The sequence below is a fragment of the Schistocerca cancellata genome, chromosome 9 (assembly GCF_023864275.1).
Source record: "Schistocerca cancellata isolate TAMUIC-IGC-003103 chromosome 9, iqSchCanc2.1, whole genome shotgun sequence".
Lineage (NCBI taxonomy): Eukaryota > Metazoa > Arthropoda > Insecta > Orthoptera > Acrididae > Schistocerca > Schistocerca cancellata.
Genome location: NC_064634.1, coordinates 427,525,454 through 427,545,176, shown reverse-complemented (window position 1 = coordinate 427,545,176; position 19,723 = coordinate 427,525,454). Strand labels below are relative to the sequence as shown.

The following is a 19,723-nucleotide window of genomic DNA, read 5'->3' as shown; positions in this document are numbered from 1 at the left end:
TAGACTCGCCTTTAGAAGGACGCAGGTTCAAGTCTCCGCCCGGGTATCTAGATTTAAGTTTTCCATAGCTGGTCTCGTATACCTTAAGGTGAAAAGAACAAGGCTGACTTACTTCACATTCTTTCTACAATTCACGCTTGTGCTAGGTCTCTAATGACCTTGTCATCGACTGAATATTAAACCTTTATCTTCCTTTCTTTTACTTAAACGTACTAGGACCTACTGAATTCGAGATAGGAATGCTGCTACTGACTACTCCTGAGCTAAGTCGTATGCCTAATGGTTCAGTAACTGCCGCTAAAGAAACTTAACTCTTACGAGACGCCAACTCGCAGGTGCCGGCCGTGGTGGCCGAGCGGTTCTAGGCGCTTCAGTCCGGAACCGCGCTGTTGCTACGGTCGCAGGTTCGAATCCGGCCTCGGGCATACATGTGTGTGATGTCCTTAGTTAGGTTTAAGTAGTTCTGTCTAGGGGACTGATGACCTCAGATGTTAAGTCCCATAGTGCCAGCGTCAGTTAAGAGGGTAACTTTAGCTAATGTGTGGCTTCTGAATTCAGTGGTACCCACAGGTGAGCCATTTAATTTATGGTTGTTGAAGGAATGGGAAATATAAGACATATCGCATTTCACGGCGCTGCATTCTACTGAATCAGTTACGTATAAGAGACAAGTACGAGAGCTGTTCTTTTATTAAGGTCCGATCGATAGCGAAATGGAAAGCGCAGTGAAAATCAAAAATACTTTATTTGCAACAGATAGCTATACCTTCCATCTGCTTCTCTACATAGCCGCCGCTCCGATTTAGACATCTGTCGTAGCTTTGTGCCAGCTTCCGAGTACACTCGTCATAGAAAGCAGCCGCCAGTTATTTCCGCCAATTCTCTACACTCGTCTGCAGCATGTTATATGCGCCAAAATGTTGCCTTCATAGCGAGCAGTTCATGTGAGCAGACCTGAGAATCAGGAGGAGCCAAGTACGGAGTGTATGGTGGGTAGTCAAACTCTTCGCATCGGAAACGCTGCAAGAGCGTGTTCATTGCCTCCGCAGTGTGCAACCGAGAATTGTGATGAAGAAAGAAAAGCGTGACAGCTACGTTATGCGGGCAGCATGAAGTCAGGCGACAACTCTCTCACGCACTCATACTTGGCGTGAGACGCTGTTTATCTAGACGTCTTTATCTGCTCACTGTGCGCTCAGAAGTGAACGGAGCGACGTGACGTGATTCACGGGCATACAGATTCACTGCACAACACATCCGTGAAAAGCTTCATCAGATTTCGACCCTGGTTTCTATTTAGCGACCGGTCAGACCTTAACAAAGGAAGGACCCTCTTATTTATTACCTAACTGTTCGGAAAGAAAATACGGGTAGTGGACTGTGAATGAAGAAAACCTTTTCTCCTGCTAGCTGTTCGATCGCTATAAAAGCTCTCCTCAGTAAGTTGTTGACTGATCAATAACCAAATATGCCTTAGATGCATATCCAGATAAATGGACTAATATAGTAGGAAGCTATCAATCCACAGGAATTAATTTTCACTATGCAGCGGAGTGTAGGCTGGTTTGAAACTTCCTGGTAGAATAAAACTGTGCGTCAGACCGCCTGTCACTACTGTGATCCTTAATTTTCGCGGGAAAGTGCTCTACCGTTGATTCACTAGTTTCTCGGTTCTGTCTGGGCGCATAAGGTTAAGGGCAGAGTTTGAATTACTAAAGATTCTAGTGATGTTAATGCATGATGTCTGATAATTACGATTATATACTCCTGATATATCACAGATGTTGTCACTGCCCGTTCAGTTTGCTTTTATTATTACTCCATTCGCCTACTGTACATTAAGAAACTTATCACCCAGTAGCTGCTTCACTTTCTTATCGAGAACTATCGTTCATCTGAATCATCAACGAGGTAAATCGAGCTTCAGCGACAAAATTTTCATCGATATTTTGAGAGTATTTCGGTTTAAGAGATCCGTGATCTCCAGTGGTTCGCTACAGAGTAATAACGTAATTACATTTGTTTATGTAAAATTGTCTCCACAACAGAGATGAAGCCTGAAAAATGCAATGATTCTAACGCGGAAGTGTTCGGTTTCTCGTACGTGCCAACAACACACGCAAAAGTACCGTCGTGAGGTTTCTGTCACTGTGAAAACAGCTCAGCATAGTACCGTTGTGCCGCTCGGCTATTGCATTCACATCACGAGGTACACTATGTGATCAAAAGTATCCAGATAATTCCAGAAACACAAGCTTTTCATATTAGGTACATTGTGGTGCCACCTACTGCCAGGTACCTCGTATCAGCGACATCAGTAGTCATTTAACGTCGTGAGAGAGTAGAACGGAGCGCTCCGCCCAACTCACGGACTTCGAACATGGCAAGGTGATTGGGTGTCACTTGTGACATACGTCTGTACGTGATATTTCCACACTCCTAAACATCTCTAGGTCCACTATTTCCGATGCGATAGTAAATGGAAACGGAAAGGGACGTGCACAGCACAAAAGCGTACAGGCCGACCTCGTCTGTTGACTAACAGAGACTGCAGACAGTTGAAGAGTGTCGTAAGGTGTAATAGGCAGACGTCTATCCAGACCATCGCGCAGGAATTGCAAACTGCATCAGGATCCACTACAAGTACTATGGCAGTTAGGCGGGAGGTGAGAAAACTTGGATTTCTTGGTCGAATTGCTGCTCATACGGCACACATCACGCTGATAAATGCCAAACGACGCATCGCTCGGTGTAAGGAGCGTAAACATTGGACGATTGAACTGTGGGAAATCGTTGTGTGCAGTGACGAATCACGGTACACAATGTGGCCACCCGACTGCAGGGTGTGGGTACGGCCAATTCCCGGTCAGTGTCTGTAGTGCCAACAGTAAAATTCGGAGGCGGCAGTGTTACATTGTGGTCGTGTTTTTCATGGAGGGAGCTTGCACCACTTGCTGTTTTGCGTGGTAATATCACAGCCCAGCCTACACTAATGTTTTAAGCACCTTCTTGCTTCCCACTGTTGAAGAGCATTTCGGGGATGGCGATTGCCTCTTTCAACACGATCGAGCACCTGTTCATAATGCACGGCCTGTGGCGGAGTGGTTCCACGACAATATGAACCCTGTAATGGACTTGCCTTCAGAGAGTCCTGACCTGAATCCTATATAACACCTTTGGGATGTTTTGGAACCCTCTCTTCGTGCCAGGCCTCACCGACCGACATCGATACTTCTCCTCAGTGCAGCTCTCCGTGAAGAATTGGCTGCCATCCCCGAAGAAACCTTCCAGCACCTGGTTGAACAAATGCCTGCTAGAGTGGAAGCTTTCATCAAGGCTAAGGGTGGGCCAACACCATATTGAATTCCAGCATTATCGGTGGAGGGCGCCACGAACTTGTAAGTCATTTTCCGCTAGGTGTCCGGATAATTTTGATCACACAGTGTACATATTGGTCAACTCTTCATCATTAAACCTATCCAAGATGCTGTATACTGCTGTTAAATGAAGCTACGGGAAAAACAAACCCTAGACAGAACTAAGCAGCACTAAATGCAAGCTTGAGGACGGTGAGTAAAGTGGGCACTACCATGTGTCAAAAGAGACACGCAGAGCACGCTATAAACACTTGCACCGTTATGAAGATATATTGCCTGAGGAAACAAGTTAATTTACCAGAAGAGATGGTCGGATGTCAATGTAGCTTCGAACACATGAACACCATCGATGGGTATGTAAATGTTTAGAGTTGCAATTTTCTGTGACAGATAGAACAGCCATCAGAGTGGATTATTGTTGCTCATGTTTAGTGTTATTACTAGGTCTGGTAGGATATGTAAGGGACGCTAGCAACGTCAGATGTCGGGTGATCACTGTGAAGGACTCTGAGATGCCGCGTACTCGTATGAGACGGCGTTATCAACACCTAACAGAGATTGAACAGGACCTCATTGTGAGTCTCCATTCAGCTGGGTGGCCCAATCGTGCAATGTCCAGATCGTTGGGGCATTCAGATCTGACAGCCACCAGATGTTGGACTGTACGGAAACGTGAGGGCAAACATGCTCATCAAAGTTCCAGTCGACCGCCTCTGACCACTGCATGGCACACTGTGACCTATTCACATCTGCGCCTGCTATTCAGGTACAAACAAAAGACTCCCTGCAACATTCTATGTTGCCCCGCACCATTGGCCAGAGAGTAGCAGCTATCAGCCTAGCAAATTACCCTCCCATTTTGTGGTGTTATTGGTGCCACGACGGCGGAGCGTAGACTGCTGATGAATGGCATCGACTTTTCTTCAGGAACTCATCACGTTTCTGCGCATCAATGGATGACCGTCGCCAGGGGGTGTTGCGGCAACCTCGGGAGAGGTCCTATTCTTCCACTGTTTTGCTGAGACACGGCAGTGTTACTACTGGCGCCAAAGTACAGGGAGCTGTTTAGTAGGATTTCAGGCTGATTGAGGGAACTGTGACAGCTCAACGGTACATCACAGACATCCTGCGTCCTCATCTGTTACCTCTTAATGGACAGTATTGTTGTTCCATTTTTCAACAGGACAATGCTAGTCCACACATGGCACATTTCTCTACGAACCGTCTGCGTAATGTTGAGGTACTCCCGGTATTAGGTTACATAATACTTGTTCCATAGATCATGAGTACGACATTTCATAATGTTGTGGAACGTGTCAGTTTAACAAACGTTTTCTTTAAAAAATATAATTTTTTTCTTTGTCTTTTTTTACAGTTACTATTTCATATCTAAAAACTCATCTATTGAGTAGAAGGAGTTGTCATTCAGAAATTCTTTGAATTTATTTTTAAGTGTTGGTTGGTGATATGTCAGGCTTTTAACGCCATTTGGCAAATGACCAAAGATACACTCCTGGAAATGGAAAACAGAACACATTGACACCGGTGTGTCAGACCCACCATACTTGCTACGGACACTGCGAGAGGGCTGTACAAGCAATGATCACACGCACGGCACAGCGGACACACCAGGAACCGCGGTGTTGGCCGTCGAATGGCGCTAGCTGCGCAGCATTTGTGCACCGCCGCCGTCAGTGTCAGCCAGTTTGCCGTGGCATACGGAGCTCCATTGCAGTCTTTAACACTGGTAGCATGCCGCGACAGCGTGGACGTGAACCGTATGTGCAGTTGACGGACTTTGAGCGAGGGCGTATAGTGGGCATGCGGGAGGCCGGGTGGACGTACCGCCGAATTGCTCAACACGTGGGGCGTGAGGTCTCCACAGTACATCGATGTTGTCGCCAGTGGTCGGCGGAAAGTGCACGTGCCCGTCGACCTAGGACCGGACCGCAGCGACGCACGGATGCACGCCAAGACCGTAGGATCCTACGCAGTGCCGTAGGGGACCGCACCGCCACTTCCCAGCAAATTAGGGACACTGTTGCTCCTGGGGTATCGGTGAGGACCATTCGCAACCGTCTCCATGAAGCTGGGCTACGGTCCCGCACACCGTTAGGCCGTCTTCCGCTCACGCCCCAACATCGTGCAGCCCGCCTCCAGTGGTGTCGCGACAGGCGTGAATGGAGGGACGAATGGAGACGTGTCGTCTTCAGCGATGAGAGTCGCTTCTGCCTTGGTGCCAATGATGGTCGTTTGCGTGTTTTGCGCCGTGCAGGTGAGCGCCACAATCAGGACTGCATACGACCGAGGCACACAGGGCCAACACCCGGCATCATGGTGTGGGGAGCGATCTCCTACACTGGCCGTACACCACTGGTGATCGTCGAGAGGACACTGAATAGTGCACGGTACACCCAAACCGTCATCGAACCCATCGTTCCACCATTCCTAGACCGGCAAGGGAACTTGCTGTTCCAACAGGACAATGCACGTCCGCATGTATCCCGTGCCACCCAACGTGCTCTAGAAGGTGTAAGTCAACTACCCTGGCCAGCAAGATCTCCGGATCTGTCCCCCATTGAGCATGTTTGGGACTGGATGAAGCGTCGTCTCACGCGGTCTGCACGTCCAGCACGAACGCTGGTCCAACTGAGGCGCCAGGTGGAAATGGCATGGCAAGCCGTTCCACAGGACTACATCCAGCATCTCTACGATCGTCTCCATGGGAGAATAGCAGCCTGCATTGCTGCGAAAGGTGGATATACACTGTACTAGTGCCGACATTGTGCATGCTCTGTTGCCTGTGTCTATGTGCCTGTGGTTCTGTCAGTGTGATCATGTGATGTATCTGACCCCAGGAATGTGTCATTAAAGTTTCCCCTTACTGGGACAATGAATTCACGGTGTTCTTATTTCAATTTCCAGGAGTGTATTTGTGTCAGCATAATTCACCACTTTCTGTGGCAAAGTCAGATTTAACCATGAATACTGAAGGTCATCCTTCGTTCTAGTGTTGTAGCTATGCATTTCGTTTTTATTTTTGGATTGGGTTGGGTTATTAATAACAAATTTCATAAGTAAATATATATGTTGCGTATGTTCTGTGAATATCCCGAGTTCCTTAAATAAATTTCTGAAAGGTGACATTTTGTTAGTACTTCATTTTTACAAATATGTAATGTTACTCTTGAATATACTACTTTTTCAAGAATTTTGAATAAAGTTATCAGAAGTGAGATTGGGCGGTAGTTGTTAGCATCAGACCTATCCCCTTTTTTATTCACTAGTTTAACATTAGTATATTTCAGTCTGTATGGAAAAATGCCCTGTTTCAGTGATCTACTACTGTGGCTGAGAACCCTATTTATCTGTTGGCAACAAGTTTTTAGTAATCTGCTGAAAATGCCATCAATTCGATGTGAGCTTTTACTTTTGAGTGCATTTATTATTTTCCTACTTTCAGTAGGAGAGGTGAGTTGAATTTCAATTTTATCAAATTGAATAGGTGTTGTTGTTGTTGTGGTCTTCAGTCCTGAGACTGGTTTGATGCAGCTCTCCATGCTACTCTATCCTGTGCAAGCTTCTTCATCTCCCAGTACCTACTGCAACCTACATCCTTCTGAATCTGCTTAGTGTATTGATCTCTTGGTCTCCCTCTACGATTTTTACCCTCCACGCTGCCCTCCAATGCTAAATTTGTGATCCCTCGATGCCTCAGAACATGTCCTACCAACCGATCCCTTCTTCTAGTCAAGTTGTGCCACAAACTTCTCTTCTCCCCAATCCTATTCAATACCTCCTCATTAGTTACGTGATCTACCCACCTTATCTTCATCATTCTTCTGTAGCACCACATTTCGAAAGCTTCTATTCTCTTCTTGTCCAAACTAGTTATCGTCCATGTCTCACTTCCATACATGGCTACACTCCATACAAATACTTTCAGAAACGACTTCCTGACACCTAAATCTATATTCGATGTTAACAAATTTCTCTTCTTGAGAAACGCTTTCCTTGCCATTGCCAGTCTACATTTTATATCCTCTCTACTTCGACCATCATCGGTTATTTTACTCCCTAAATAGCAAAACTCCTTTACTACTTTAAGTGTCTCATTTCCTAATCTAATTCCCTCAGCATCACCCGACTTAATTTGACTACATTCCATTATCCTCGTTTTGCTTTTGTTGATGTTCATCTTATATCCTCCTTTCAAGACACTGTCCATTCCGTTCAACTGCTCTTCCAAGTCCTTTGCTGTCTCTGACAGAATTACAATGTCATCGGCGAACCTCAAAGTTTTTACTTCTCCTCCATGAATTTTAATACCTACTCCGAATTTTTCTTTTGTTTCCTTTACTGCTTGCTCAATATACAGATTGAATAACATCGGGGAGAGGCTACAACCCTGTCTCACTCCTTTCCCAACCACTGCTTCCCTTTCATGCCCCTCGACTCTTATAACTGCCATCTGGTTTCTGTACAAATTGTAAATAGCCTTTCGCTCCCTGTATTTTACCCCTGCCACCTTCAGAATTTGAAAGAGAGTATTCCAGTCAACATTGTCAAAAGCTTTCTCTAAGTCTACAAATGCTAGAAACGTACGTTTGCCTTTTCTTAATCTTTCTTCCAAGATAAGTCGTAAGGTCAGTATTGCCTCACGTGTTCCAACATTTCTACGGAATCCAAACTGATCTTCCCCGAGGTCGGCTTCTACCAGTTTTTCCATTCGTCTGTAAAGAATTCGCGTCAGTATTTTGTAGCTGTGACTTATTAAACTGATAGTTCGGTAACTTTCACATCTGTCAACACCTGCTTTCTTTGGGATTGGAATTATTATATTCTTCTTGAAGTCTGAGGGTATTTCGCCTGTCTGATACATCGTGCTCACCAGATGGTAGAGTTTTGTCTTGACTGGCTCTCCTGAGGCCATCAGTAGTTCTAATGGAATGTTGTCTACTCCCGGGGCCTTGTTTTGACTCAGGTCTTTCAGTGCTCTGTCAAACTCTTCACGCAGTATCTTATCTCCCATTTCATCTTCATCTACATCCTCTTCCATTTCCATAATATTGTCCTCAAGTACATCGCCCTTGTATAAACCCTTTATATACTCCTTCCACCTTTCTGCTTTCCCTTCTTTGCTTAGAACTGGGTTGCCATCTGAGCTCTTGATATTCATACAAGTGGTTCTCTCCTCTCCAAAGGTCTCTTTAATTTTCCTGTAGGCAGTATCTATCTTACCCCTAGTGAGACAAACCTCTACATCCTTACATTTGTCCTCTAGCCATACCTGCTTAGCCATTTTGCACTTCCTGTCGATTTCATTTTTGAGACGTTTGTATTCCTTTTTGCCTGCTTCATTTACTGCATTTTCATATTTTCTCCTTTCATCAATTAAATTCAATATTTCTTCTGTTACCCAAGGATTTCTATTAGCCCGCGTCTTTTTACCTACTTGATCGTCTGCTGCCTTCACCACTTCATCCCTCAGAGCTACCCATTCTTCTTCTACTGTATTTCTTTCCCCCATTCCTGTCAATTGTTCCCTAATGCTCTACCTGAAACTCTCTACAACCTCTGGTTCTTTCAGTTTATCCAGGTCCCATCTCCTTAAATTCCCACCTTTTTGCAGTTTCTTCAGTTTCAATCTGCAGTTCATAACCAATAGATTGTGGTCAGAATCTACATCTGCCCCAGGAAATGTCTTACAATTTAAAACCTGGTTCCTAAATCGCTGTCTTACCATTATATAATCTATCTGAAACCTGTCAGTATCTCCAGGCTTCTTCCATGTATACAACCTCCTTTCATGATTCTTGAACCAAGTGTTAGCTATGATTAAGTTATGCTCTGTTGCAAAATTCTACAAGGCGGCTTCCTCTTTCATTCCTTCCCCCCAATCCATATTCACCTACTATGTTTCCTTCTCTCCCTTTTCCTACTGACGAATTCCAGTCACCCATCACTATTAAATTTTCGTCTCCCTTCACTACCTGAATAATTTCTTTTATCTCGTCATACATTTCATCTATTTCTTCATCATCTGCAGAGCTAGTTGGCATATAAACTTGTACTACTGTAGTAGGCATGGGCTTTGTGTCTATCTTGGCCACAATAATGCGTTCACTATGCTGTTTGTAGTAGCTAACCCGCACTCCTATTTTTTTATTCATTATTAAACCTACTCCTGCATTACTCCTATTTGATTTTGTATTTATAACCCTGTAATCACCTGACCAAAAGTCTTGTTCCTCCTGCCACCGAACTTCACTAATTCCCACTATATCTAACTTTAACCTATCCATCTCCCTTTTTAAATTTTCTAACCTACCTGCCCGATTAAGTGATCTGACATTCCACGCTCCGATCCGTAGAACGCCAGTTTTCTTTCTCCTGATAACGACGTCCTCTTGAGTAGTCCCCGCTCGGAGATCCGAATGGGGGACTATTTTACCCCCGGAATATTTTACCCAAGAGGACGCCATCATCATTTAATCATACAGTAGAGCTGCATGTCCTCGGGAAAAATTACGGCTGTAGTTTCCCCTTGCTTTCAGCCGTTCGCAGTACCAGCACAGCAAGGCCGTTTTGGTGAATGTTACAAGGCCAGATCAGTCAATCATCCAGACTGTTGCCCCTGCAACTACTGAAAAGGCTGCTGCCCCTCTTCAGGAACCACATGTTTGTCTGGCCTCTCAACAGATACCCCTCCGTTGTGGTTGCACCTACGGTACGGCCATCTGTATCGCTGAGGCACGCAAGCCTCCCCACCAACGGCAAGGTCCATGGTTCATGGGGGGGATTGAATAGGTATTACTTGCATTTTCTAATGAATAACTGGATCCTATTTTCTCTGCAACACTTAAAAATGGTTATTAAAAATGATTTCTATATCTTACTTCTTGTTAAAAAGCTTTTCATTGCGTTTGATAGAAATACAGTCTTCCTGTTCTCTCGGTTGCCCTGTTTCCCTTTTAACAATATTCCAAATTGTTTTAATTTTATTGTCAGAGGTGCTAATCTCATATGTACTATATATACTTCTGGAGTTTTTAATAAAGTTTCTTCATACAGCGCAGTATTTTTTATAATGTTTCACTGTTACTCGATCATCCCTCCTTCTAGCTGTAAGACAGATTTACAAGAAATTTTTATTCCTATAATAAGCCATGGCTTTTTAGATGCTTTCTTACAGTTATGTTTACAAAGGTATCACGAAGTAGGTTAAGTTTTAAATTAGCATCAGGTTCCCTGTACACTTCATCCCAGTTTAACTGTTGCAAGCTTTCCCTAAAATTTGCAATTGTTAATTGAACGCATTATGGAGAACTGTTTTGCATTACTGTATGGAGCTATGTCATATACTCCAACTAGTTGTGCATCATGTTCAGACACGTCATTCTTAACACCAGAAGTTTTTGTCTGATTAAATTTATCTTCAAGTTATCACCAACAAGATCCCCATATCTGTCTCCGATTGAAGGTCTTTGAGATCAGGTAGGAAGCCAACATCGTTCCAGCGCCAATATGTGGGACATAAAGGCCCAATTACGACAGCTGTGGGCCAGTTTGCCCCAGGAGAGGATAGGACGGCTTTCTGGCACCCAACTGAATCAATGCGTGGATCGAGGTCAGAGGAATGCAAAGCCATACTGATAAATGTGCTGATACTGGCAAGTTATTTGCAAATTTGACTACACGCGGAAATAACATCATATTTCGTCATGCCTCGTGAAGTTAAATTTCATTTCCTCCTTCTGTCCTCGGTGTTTCACTTTTTGTGTCATGCTGTACATTTTTAAGGTAATACAAACACAAAGATAAGCAGGGTTAAAAATCAAACGAAATATTGCATAATAGTCACTGGAGATCATGGGTCCCTTGATCAAAACACTCGGAAAATGTTCCTGAACAGCCTGTTTCATATTCACTCTGTGTATGTTATAAACGAAGGGAGTAGCCCTTATATTACATCTCACGTCTCGATTGTGAAAAAAGAAAGGAAGGTAAGGGTTTATCGCCAATCAACATGGACGTCATAGAAATGCATTTTTATTGAGATTACCATATTGTATTCTTTGGCCAGCAGGTACAAATCCTGTGTGGCACGTATTAAGTTCTTTTCATCGTGAAACAAAGTAAACTTATCGTACGATCCCATACTGTGATATCTGTAACTTAGGATGTATTTCATGTTTACATTTTCTTAAGATGTCGAGTGCGTGCTCAAAAGTAATGCCTCCGAAATTTTTATGTGAAAACTCGTAAAGCTTTTTAAATAAAACATATTTTATTGCCATTTGAAATCTTTATTCTTCATGTCTACAAATATTTTGCTCAACATAGTGTTCCTGTCAACGGACACATTTCTGACAACGAGTGACCAGTTAGTTGATACAATCACTGCTGAATGTCTGACTTTTTCGAGGGATCCCAAACCTCACCTTTCCGTGCACCGTTTCATCACTATCAAAGTGAAGTACTCTAACACGTTCTTTAAGTTTTGGGAACAGATGGAGCTCGAAAAGAACAAAGTCCGGACTGTACGAAGGATGGTCGGTGACAGTGAACCCAAGGCGTCGTCTTGCTGAAGATATCGTAACGCTCGTGTGTGGTGTGGCATTGCCATTGTCACGTACATACGAAATCTTTGAGTCCTAAACTAGATTACAGCTCTATGTTCCTCACCCACCGATGTAGTTATATTACACGCTACAATTCAGAGCCCTCAAGAGGCAAAGGGCTGCAAATATACAGGAGTGAAGAATAAACATACAGAATGTTAACAGCGTTTGCCGCGCGGGATTAGCCGAGCGGTCTCAGGCGCTGCAGTCAAAGGACTGTGCGGCTGGTCCCGGCGGAGGTTCGAGTCCTCCCTCGGGCATGGGTGTGTGTGTTTGTCCTTAGGATAATTTAGGTTAAGTAGTGTGTACGCTTAGGGACTGATGACGTTAGCAGTTAAGTCCCATAAGATTTCACACAGATTTGAACATTTTGAACAACGTTTGTATTTTAAAAAGGCGTCGAGAGTTTTCACATAAAAAATTCGGTGGCATTACTTTTCTAGATTCCCTCCCATATTTTAAATGACGTCGGTGATAAATTGTCACTCGTGTGAAATCCTGATTGTCAGTTGTACCTGAAATTCTTGCATCACCGTAGAAGCCCTAAATTAGGACTGCCATCGCCTTCCGAATATCAGCCCAACATTTTCTCATGTCATACCGAAGTTCACTGAACATGTTCATAACGTTGTAGCGACAGCCAAAAAGGGATACAGGTTGTATAGCTATCACTCAGATCCGTGAAGAAAGGGGTGAAAGAAATTATTATTTGCTCACAGATGAGGTTCGACATCTGTATAATTCTCAAAGCAAATCAAATTGTGGGATTTAGACACCCCCTCCCCCCCCCCTCCCTCCTCCATACATGCCGCTCACTGATGCATCATTCTGATTTTGTATTCTCTAGACACGTAGCCATATCATTCTGTAAATGTTTTAAGATAATATTTTACAAAAGTCTGTTTGCAATACCCTTCTTTGTCGTAGTAAATATGCGTAGGAGCTCTCTCTCACCCAATTCCTTGCAGTCATCAGAACGTCGCCACTGGTTTATATTGATCATGCCTTCTGCACACAACATATTTAATATTTCTTGTCAGTAGTGGCATGGACGTCGAGTTTATATACAAATGCTGAATAGAAATACAGCCGAGAACACGTCCACTTTCAAGACACTAGTAGAGACGGCCACGTTTCAATTTCAGATCACATTTTTCCAGTACTACCACACCAGAAGTACCTGACAAAGCTTTGATTGCTGTTCCAAAAGGTGAGAAAGTACTTTGCATTTTTCTCAAATCATGCCTTGTTCTACCGCACACCAGCGAATGAACTGCTCCAAATTGGCGAGCAAAGCAGCCTTTCGATCCACTTCCAGCTTGATAGGAATGATCTTAGCGCCTTGACCGTTTTATCTCTCACATGTTTACGTAGCGCGGCTGCAAATTTAAGCCACGATAGCACGTAATCTGAAACGGAGCGTCTGCTGGTAGCCTGGTGGCGTAATCTTCAACATACATATACACGAGTGACGTGCGCCAGCTTATATCAGTGTTTGTTCTGTGCAGGGAACAGAGGAATATGGACCCCTGCTACACGGAGCTCACATCGTGATTAGATACCGCTCCACGTCGATATTCGGATCCTATCAGTCTGTGATTTAGTGGCCTGTTAATTCCGGCGATAGCTACGGATTCGCTAGATTTCGGCTTTCCACCTGCAGATTCCAGACATCGCGGCGATAACGACCGACCGCTGGAGGACATCCTAGTCGCTGACACCACCACACCACCATGCCTCTAGGTAAGCGAGCGCTTGCGGCTCCGTGTAAAGTCTATTAACAGTTTAAATTAGCCTTACGACATTTTAATGGAAACCTCGCAATTCACGCGTGTTTGGAAAACTTATTATTAACAGTTTTATTTATATCTTTAAGGGGGCACTTGTGACCGATAAATCAACATGTGTCTGCGTACAAAAGGCTCCCTATCATGTAACAATGTACGTGGACATCCGCTCTCTTGGATGTCACGAAAATTTAGCTTCATGGGATCAAACCTATTTTAGTTACTTAAGTGGAAAACAGCTTGTATAAGACGTTAGACCTATGTAGATAGTTTAATTTACTGTATTCTCATCGCTCTCTGACAGTAAAAACAAAATTAATTTATTTCTGAAATGTAATATTTCTTGACACTGAATGAAAAAATCGTACATGCAGTTGATGATCATATATTTATCATAATTAACTGAATGCTGTTCTTCTACAAAATCTATACTTTTTAGTTACTCTGGTATGTGTTACTTCTGGATAGATTTTCACTCGGCACATAATTTTTGTATTACATGACAGAACAGTTAGTATTTCCCTTCACATCCATCGCCGTGAGAGATTTAATTCAGCATCCGTACAAACAAATTAATGTTACTTGGTAGTTTTTCTTAACTTTCTATTGATCATTGCTTAAAATTACAATTTTTAAAAAATATGTTTGCTGCTCAGATTAATTACTTTAATAATCAATAAACATTTTTAACTCCTCTGATCTGTTTTTCTGATCTCTGGATTTGTGACTAACTATTATTCTTGATGGCAATGCTGAATATATGATTTTAATGACGTAATAATTAATTTAGGAATATTTCTTAGAGTAGTAAATGTTGTATTAATGTAGAAACTTAATATTGTGTTCAAGTGGAACTGCAATAAACGTAATTATTTCCAGAAACAATATTTTAGTCAAGTGAATTTAAATCTCGCAGCGTCAGACTGTTTTCAACTGAGGAAAAAATAAAACATTGTTTGATGAGCGAATGACATCTTCAGTGCCGGGGTATTGTGATCAAGGACTTTTATTTAGTACTGAGACGGCGTGGATGGTGCTTTGTCACACGATAAGTAGGTGTATCGTATCTGATTTTGATGAACGATATTTCGTCTGTCTTATTTGACCTGAGATTATTGTTAGATGCACACTGTTCATATACTGCAGAGGTAATTCACAGGTACACACAAATGCTACGGAGATTTAATAAATAATTTCTGAAAAAAGTGTTTTGTTGTTGAATTTCTTTGGGAAATGAGCAGATAATTTACACCATTTACAGGAAAGTGTGAGAGTTTCTGTCATTTACATTTATCTTAGTGTACAATCATTTCGTTTACGAGTAATCTGCGTTTCGGTCTGCGATACATATACATTACAAGCTCACATAAAAATATACTGTACCTTCCCTTAAATAAATAAACAGATAATATTTGTAACCGTTGCAGCAGGCTATCTTTACTACTGACTTCGTGGAATTGTGTTTTACGCTGTTAGATGATTTGTTTTCGGTTTTACGATTGCACTTTTATGACTTTTTTTCTAGTCACCTAATCTTCATTCCGTACTACAAACGGTGTTTAACGCTATATTAACTGTCGACTGTTTTGCTGGCCTCGGAAAAACCCCAGGAGTACGGGCCGCAACATCGGTAGGCGATGGCCAGTTCATTCTTGGGAGTAGCGCCCACACAAGCGGACCGTTGCTTCTGTTGTGCGGGTGAAAGTATAGCTACTGTGAGTCACTGCGGGAAATCTCGGTAACTACAGTTTGCCCTGCCCGCATTTTCGTTATGTGTTGCCGAATCCAAGAACACAGGTCCGAAACGCGTAGTGCACCCAGTCTTATTTCCAAGTAAAACAGCTGTCATCTCGGTTTGGAAACAAACTTGCACGTCTGAAGAACTGAATTTAAATCTTCCGTACAGACGGACGCAACTACCCGTATTAATGTCACTGCTCGCCTTCCCTTAAACAGGTGAAGCGGACGGGACGATTCACGATGCATGTTGTATGTTGTTGTCCGGGTCTCTCGCTTGCTAACGGGTCATCTGCTTTCCTGTGACATTGTTTTCTCGCCATAACATAAATTTGGGCCGCGTGGGGTAGCCACACGGTGGAGAGCACCTTGTCACGGTCGTGCGACTCCCCACGTCGGAGGTTCGTCGAGACTTCCCTCGGGCATGGGTATGTGTGTTGTCCTAGCGTAAGTTAGATTAAGTAATTTGTAGTCTTAGGGATCTATGACCATAGCAGTTTGGTACTGTAAGACCTTACCACAAATTTCAAATTTCAATAAATTTGGAATTAACTGGCTCCAGATGTCCACTTTAACAGGAGAAGGGGGATAGTTAATACGAGCGATACGTGTCTTCTTCTCGCGGGATCGACATGTTAATCTGGATCTCAGTGGTAGTAGAGAGAGAGAGCCCCCCCCCCCCCCCCCGAATACCGTCAACGGAACGGAATTTCTGTACACCTGTGTGCGTCTAGTGTTGTCCCATGGAAACCATGGAAAGTGTGAGAACTTTTTCGAAATGTTTGCGAATCATATAAATAGGGCAAGGCGTGGATACCAGTCCGGTACTCACCCAGTCGATCTAAAAACCATACCTAGGCAGGCTGACACGCCGCACATCGGCCCTCGTAGTTGATTCACCGCACGGTTATCCTGGTGGGTTCAAATGGTTCAAATGGCTCTGAGCACTATGGGACTCAACTGCTGAGGTCATTAGTCCCCTAGAACTTAGAACTAGTTAAACCTAACTAATCTAAGGACATCACAAACATCCATGCCCGAGGCAGGATTCGAACCTGCGACCGTAGCGGTCTGGCGGTTCCAGACTGCAGCGCCTTTAACCGCACGGCCACTTCGGCCGGCCAGATCCTGGTGGGTATAAATACGAATGCCGAAGTCAAAAGTAAGTCATTGTGCTATATCAGCCATGATTCGTTGAAAGGTCTCAACGTCTAAACAGTTTCGGGAGTTCTTCGGATCTCGGGGACGCGGGATCCTATCTGTAGAGAGTTCCTGTGTGTAGAAGGCTGGTCGTGGGCGAAGGTGATACTCGAAAACGTCACACGTTTTCCTCCTAGCAGAGGGAAACTCGCAAGTGCGTTTCCTGTGTGTAAGCGTGGAGCTCTCCAATTTTTTTTTTAATTTTATTTTTGGAGGCGGCTTTCGAGACTTAGTCCGTGCGCGGACTGGTCATCTCAGTACTTTTATTACAGGGTCGATCTTTCAGCTGGAGGTATGTTCTTCGACGCACCGTGAGCGAATGTAGCATGAACAGCGGAATGTGATGATTCTAGTTCGATACGTGGCCCTCCACCACGTGCCGGATTGATTCCTGCAGAGGTCAGTGTGTAGATAGATACATCTATTACTCTTAGACAAATTCTGTCGCTTTTTAGGGTTCCGTGTCTCAGTTGATAAAAACAGAACCCTTGTAGGATTATTTTGTTGTCTATCTGTGTGTCCAACCGTTTTCCTCAGGAACCCTTTGGTGGTTCAGATGGCTCTGAGCACTACGGCGGTCGCGCGGTTCCAGACTGAAGCGCCTAGAACCGCTCGGCCACAACGGCCGGCTCCCTTTGGTGTATCAAGTTCAAATTTGTGTCACGTACTAAGGTCTAACGCCCATTCAACCTGTAAAAGGCTTAAGCTTTTGAATCAATGAAATCAAAAGGTACGGCCATTTATGTCACACATTTTGACACTCATCAGAACCTATAGGATGATTCCCGTTAATCTATAATCTTCAAATTTGGTAAGCAGAAAGGTTTTACTGTAGAAGTGAAGGAAAACTCAGAAAATTGTAAATTTGTAATTATATCACAAGAAAAAAAAATGTTTCGTCGTTTGTTACCCGGCTGTGTCAGTTATGTCCCATTCTTCAAAATTCTCAGTTCCCGGGATGGATGAACTATCTATACGCGTAATCAAATTTGTACGGAACTCTCGGTGCGCGAGTCCTATCCGCACTTATCCAGTTTTTTTAGCCTTTTATTTATAGTTTGTTAACACTCTTGGCTTAATAATAATATTGCCGCTTCTAGAGCTACACCAGAGGGAAACATTTTTACAACTGAAACGTCCCATTTGGAAAATTTAAATTTTACTGTACTGGAAAACTTCTACGTCATCTGATTTTCAAACAACTGAGCAAAACTGAACGTACTCAGACATTTCTCTCTTTACTTATTCTGATCATCACTAAACTGACACACAATATTTTTAGCGCAACGCAATCTGACTTTCAATAATCCGTACAAAAGAATGGCTCTGACTAACAATAACCTACATCTTTCATGAATCATTTACCTCACAAAAATCTTCGTTACTCAAACTACTGAAATACAGCGTGCGCCAATACTGCCAGCTAAATAAAAGATTCTAACTACTGAAGGCACTAACTACTGATAGGCATAGTTAACAAATGAAAGATTTTGATAGAGAACAAACAATGTATTTACCTTAATAGTGTTCAAAAGTCATAATATACATATATATATATATATATCAGTTCATGACATCCAGTCTTACAAATTTACTGTCTCTGATGGACACATGTCCAGATGAATCCGCGCCACAGCACACAGCACAGCCAGTGATTTTCATACAGAGCGCTAGGTGACGTTACCAACATAAAAACCTAGACAGGCTACTTACAGTTTTATCAGGAACTGCCCATGAACTAAATGGTGCCTCCATATGCCCCTTAAGACGTATCATAGACCACACCTAATGCAAAAAGAACCAATTGACTTGTTCCAGTTGCCTAAGCTACAGGAAGTGTGTAATATTAAAAAAATTGACCCTCTATTGTTGGATAGCTATAGTAAGACGAACCTTCTGTTGCGAATACAACCAGTCCGTAGCCCAAGGGCTACCCAAAACACTTCAACGCAGGTTTCTGTCACCACTAGAACCCAAGGTATCAGCCCCGGAAAAATCTCGTTGATATACATGGCGTTTTGGAACATGTTAGGTCGCGTATGCTGTCGTTTGCGTAGCGATAAATTAACTCTCTTGCTGCGCTCGTTAGGAGCAAGCGCATTGCGACCATGAACGCACGGCAGACCGCGCGACGCCACATTACAAAAGACGTGGGAAGAAAGAAAGCCTTCCTCAGCACTCTGGGTGCTAATTGTAGGTATTCATGCACCAACGTTAATCTGTATGCCCTAGGACGTACGACTAGTTAGGATTAGCTTGTGGTCACGCTTAAGAGTTTTATCTACGATTAGATTCATGGTGAAAAGATAGGTTGTTGTGTAAGTAGCCTGTTTAGGTTTTTATGTTGATAACGCCACGTAGCGCTCTGTATGAAAATCACTGAGTGCGCTGTGTGCAGTCTGTGGCTGGTTTGAATTGTTGGAATATTTGCTATTGTAGTGTTGGGCAGTTGGATGTGAACAGCGCGTAGCGTTGTGCAGTAGGAGGTGAGCCGCTGTATTGCAGTAGTTCGAGTAATGAAGATTTTTGTGAGCTAAGTGATTCATGAAAGGTATAGGTTATTGTTAGTCAGGGCCATTCTTTTGTAGGGATTTTTGAAAGTCAGACTGCGTTGTGCTAAAAATATTGCGTGTCAGTTTAGTGTTGATCAGAATAGGTAAAGAGCGAAATGTCTGACTACGTTCAGTTCTGCTCAGCTGTTTGAAAATCAATGTAAGAGGTTTATCAGCACAGTAATTCATAAATTTTTCGAAGGGGACGTTTCAAAACGCGAAAAGAGCACTTTTCACCATTTCTTTCGTCGTCAGCAGCGGATATCTAAATAATTAAAAGCAGAAAATTGCTCATATTTTAATTGTATTTTCTTCAAGCATTTTTCTAGAAGTGCCATCTTCCCATTTCTCTAAAATCTTTATCCGTTATCGAGAAACACCCTAAGAACTTGGTATTTGGGTATCAAGACCAAGCCGTATGATTCCCAGACGACTGTTCATGGCAA

General features: G+C 43.1%; 1 protein-coding gene across 1 annotated transcript in view; it reads left to right on the top strand.

Moving 5' to 3' along the window:
• LOC126101595 (aquaporin AQPAn.G-like) overlaps positions 1-19,723 on the top strand; it is a 187,612-nt gene that overhangs the window by 6,262 nt on the left and 161,627 nt on the right. Inside the window, exon 2 of the mRNA XM_049912273.1 lies at positions 13,510-13,744. Within this exon, the coding sequence (XP_049768230.1) occupies positions 13,735-13,744 (10 nt within the window). The 5' untranslated portion in view covers positions 13,510-13,734. The remainder of the gene's footprint in view (positions 1-13,509; positions 13,745-19,723) is intronic.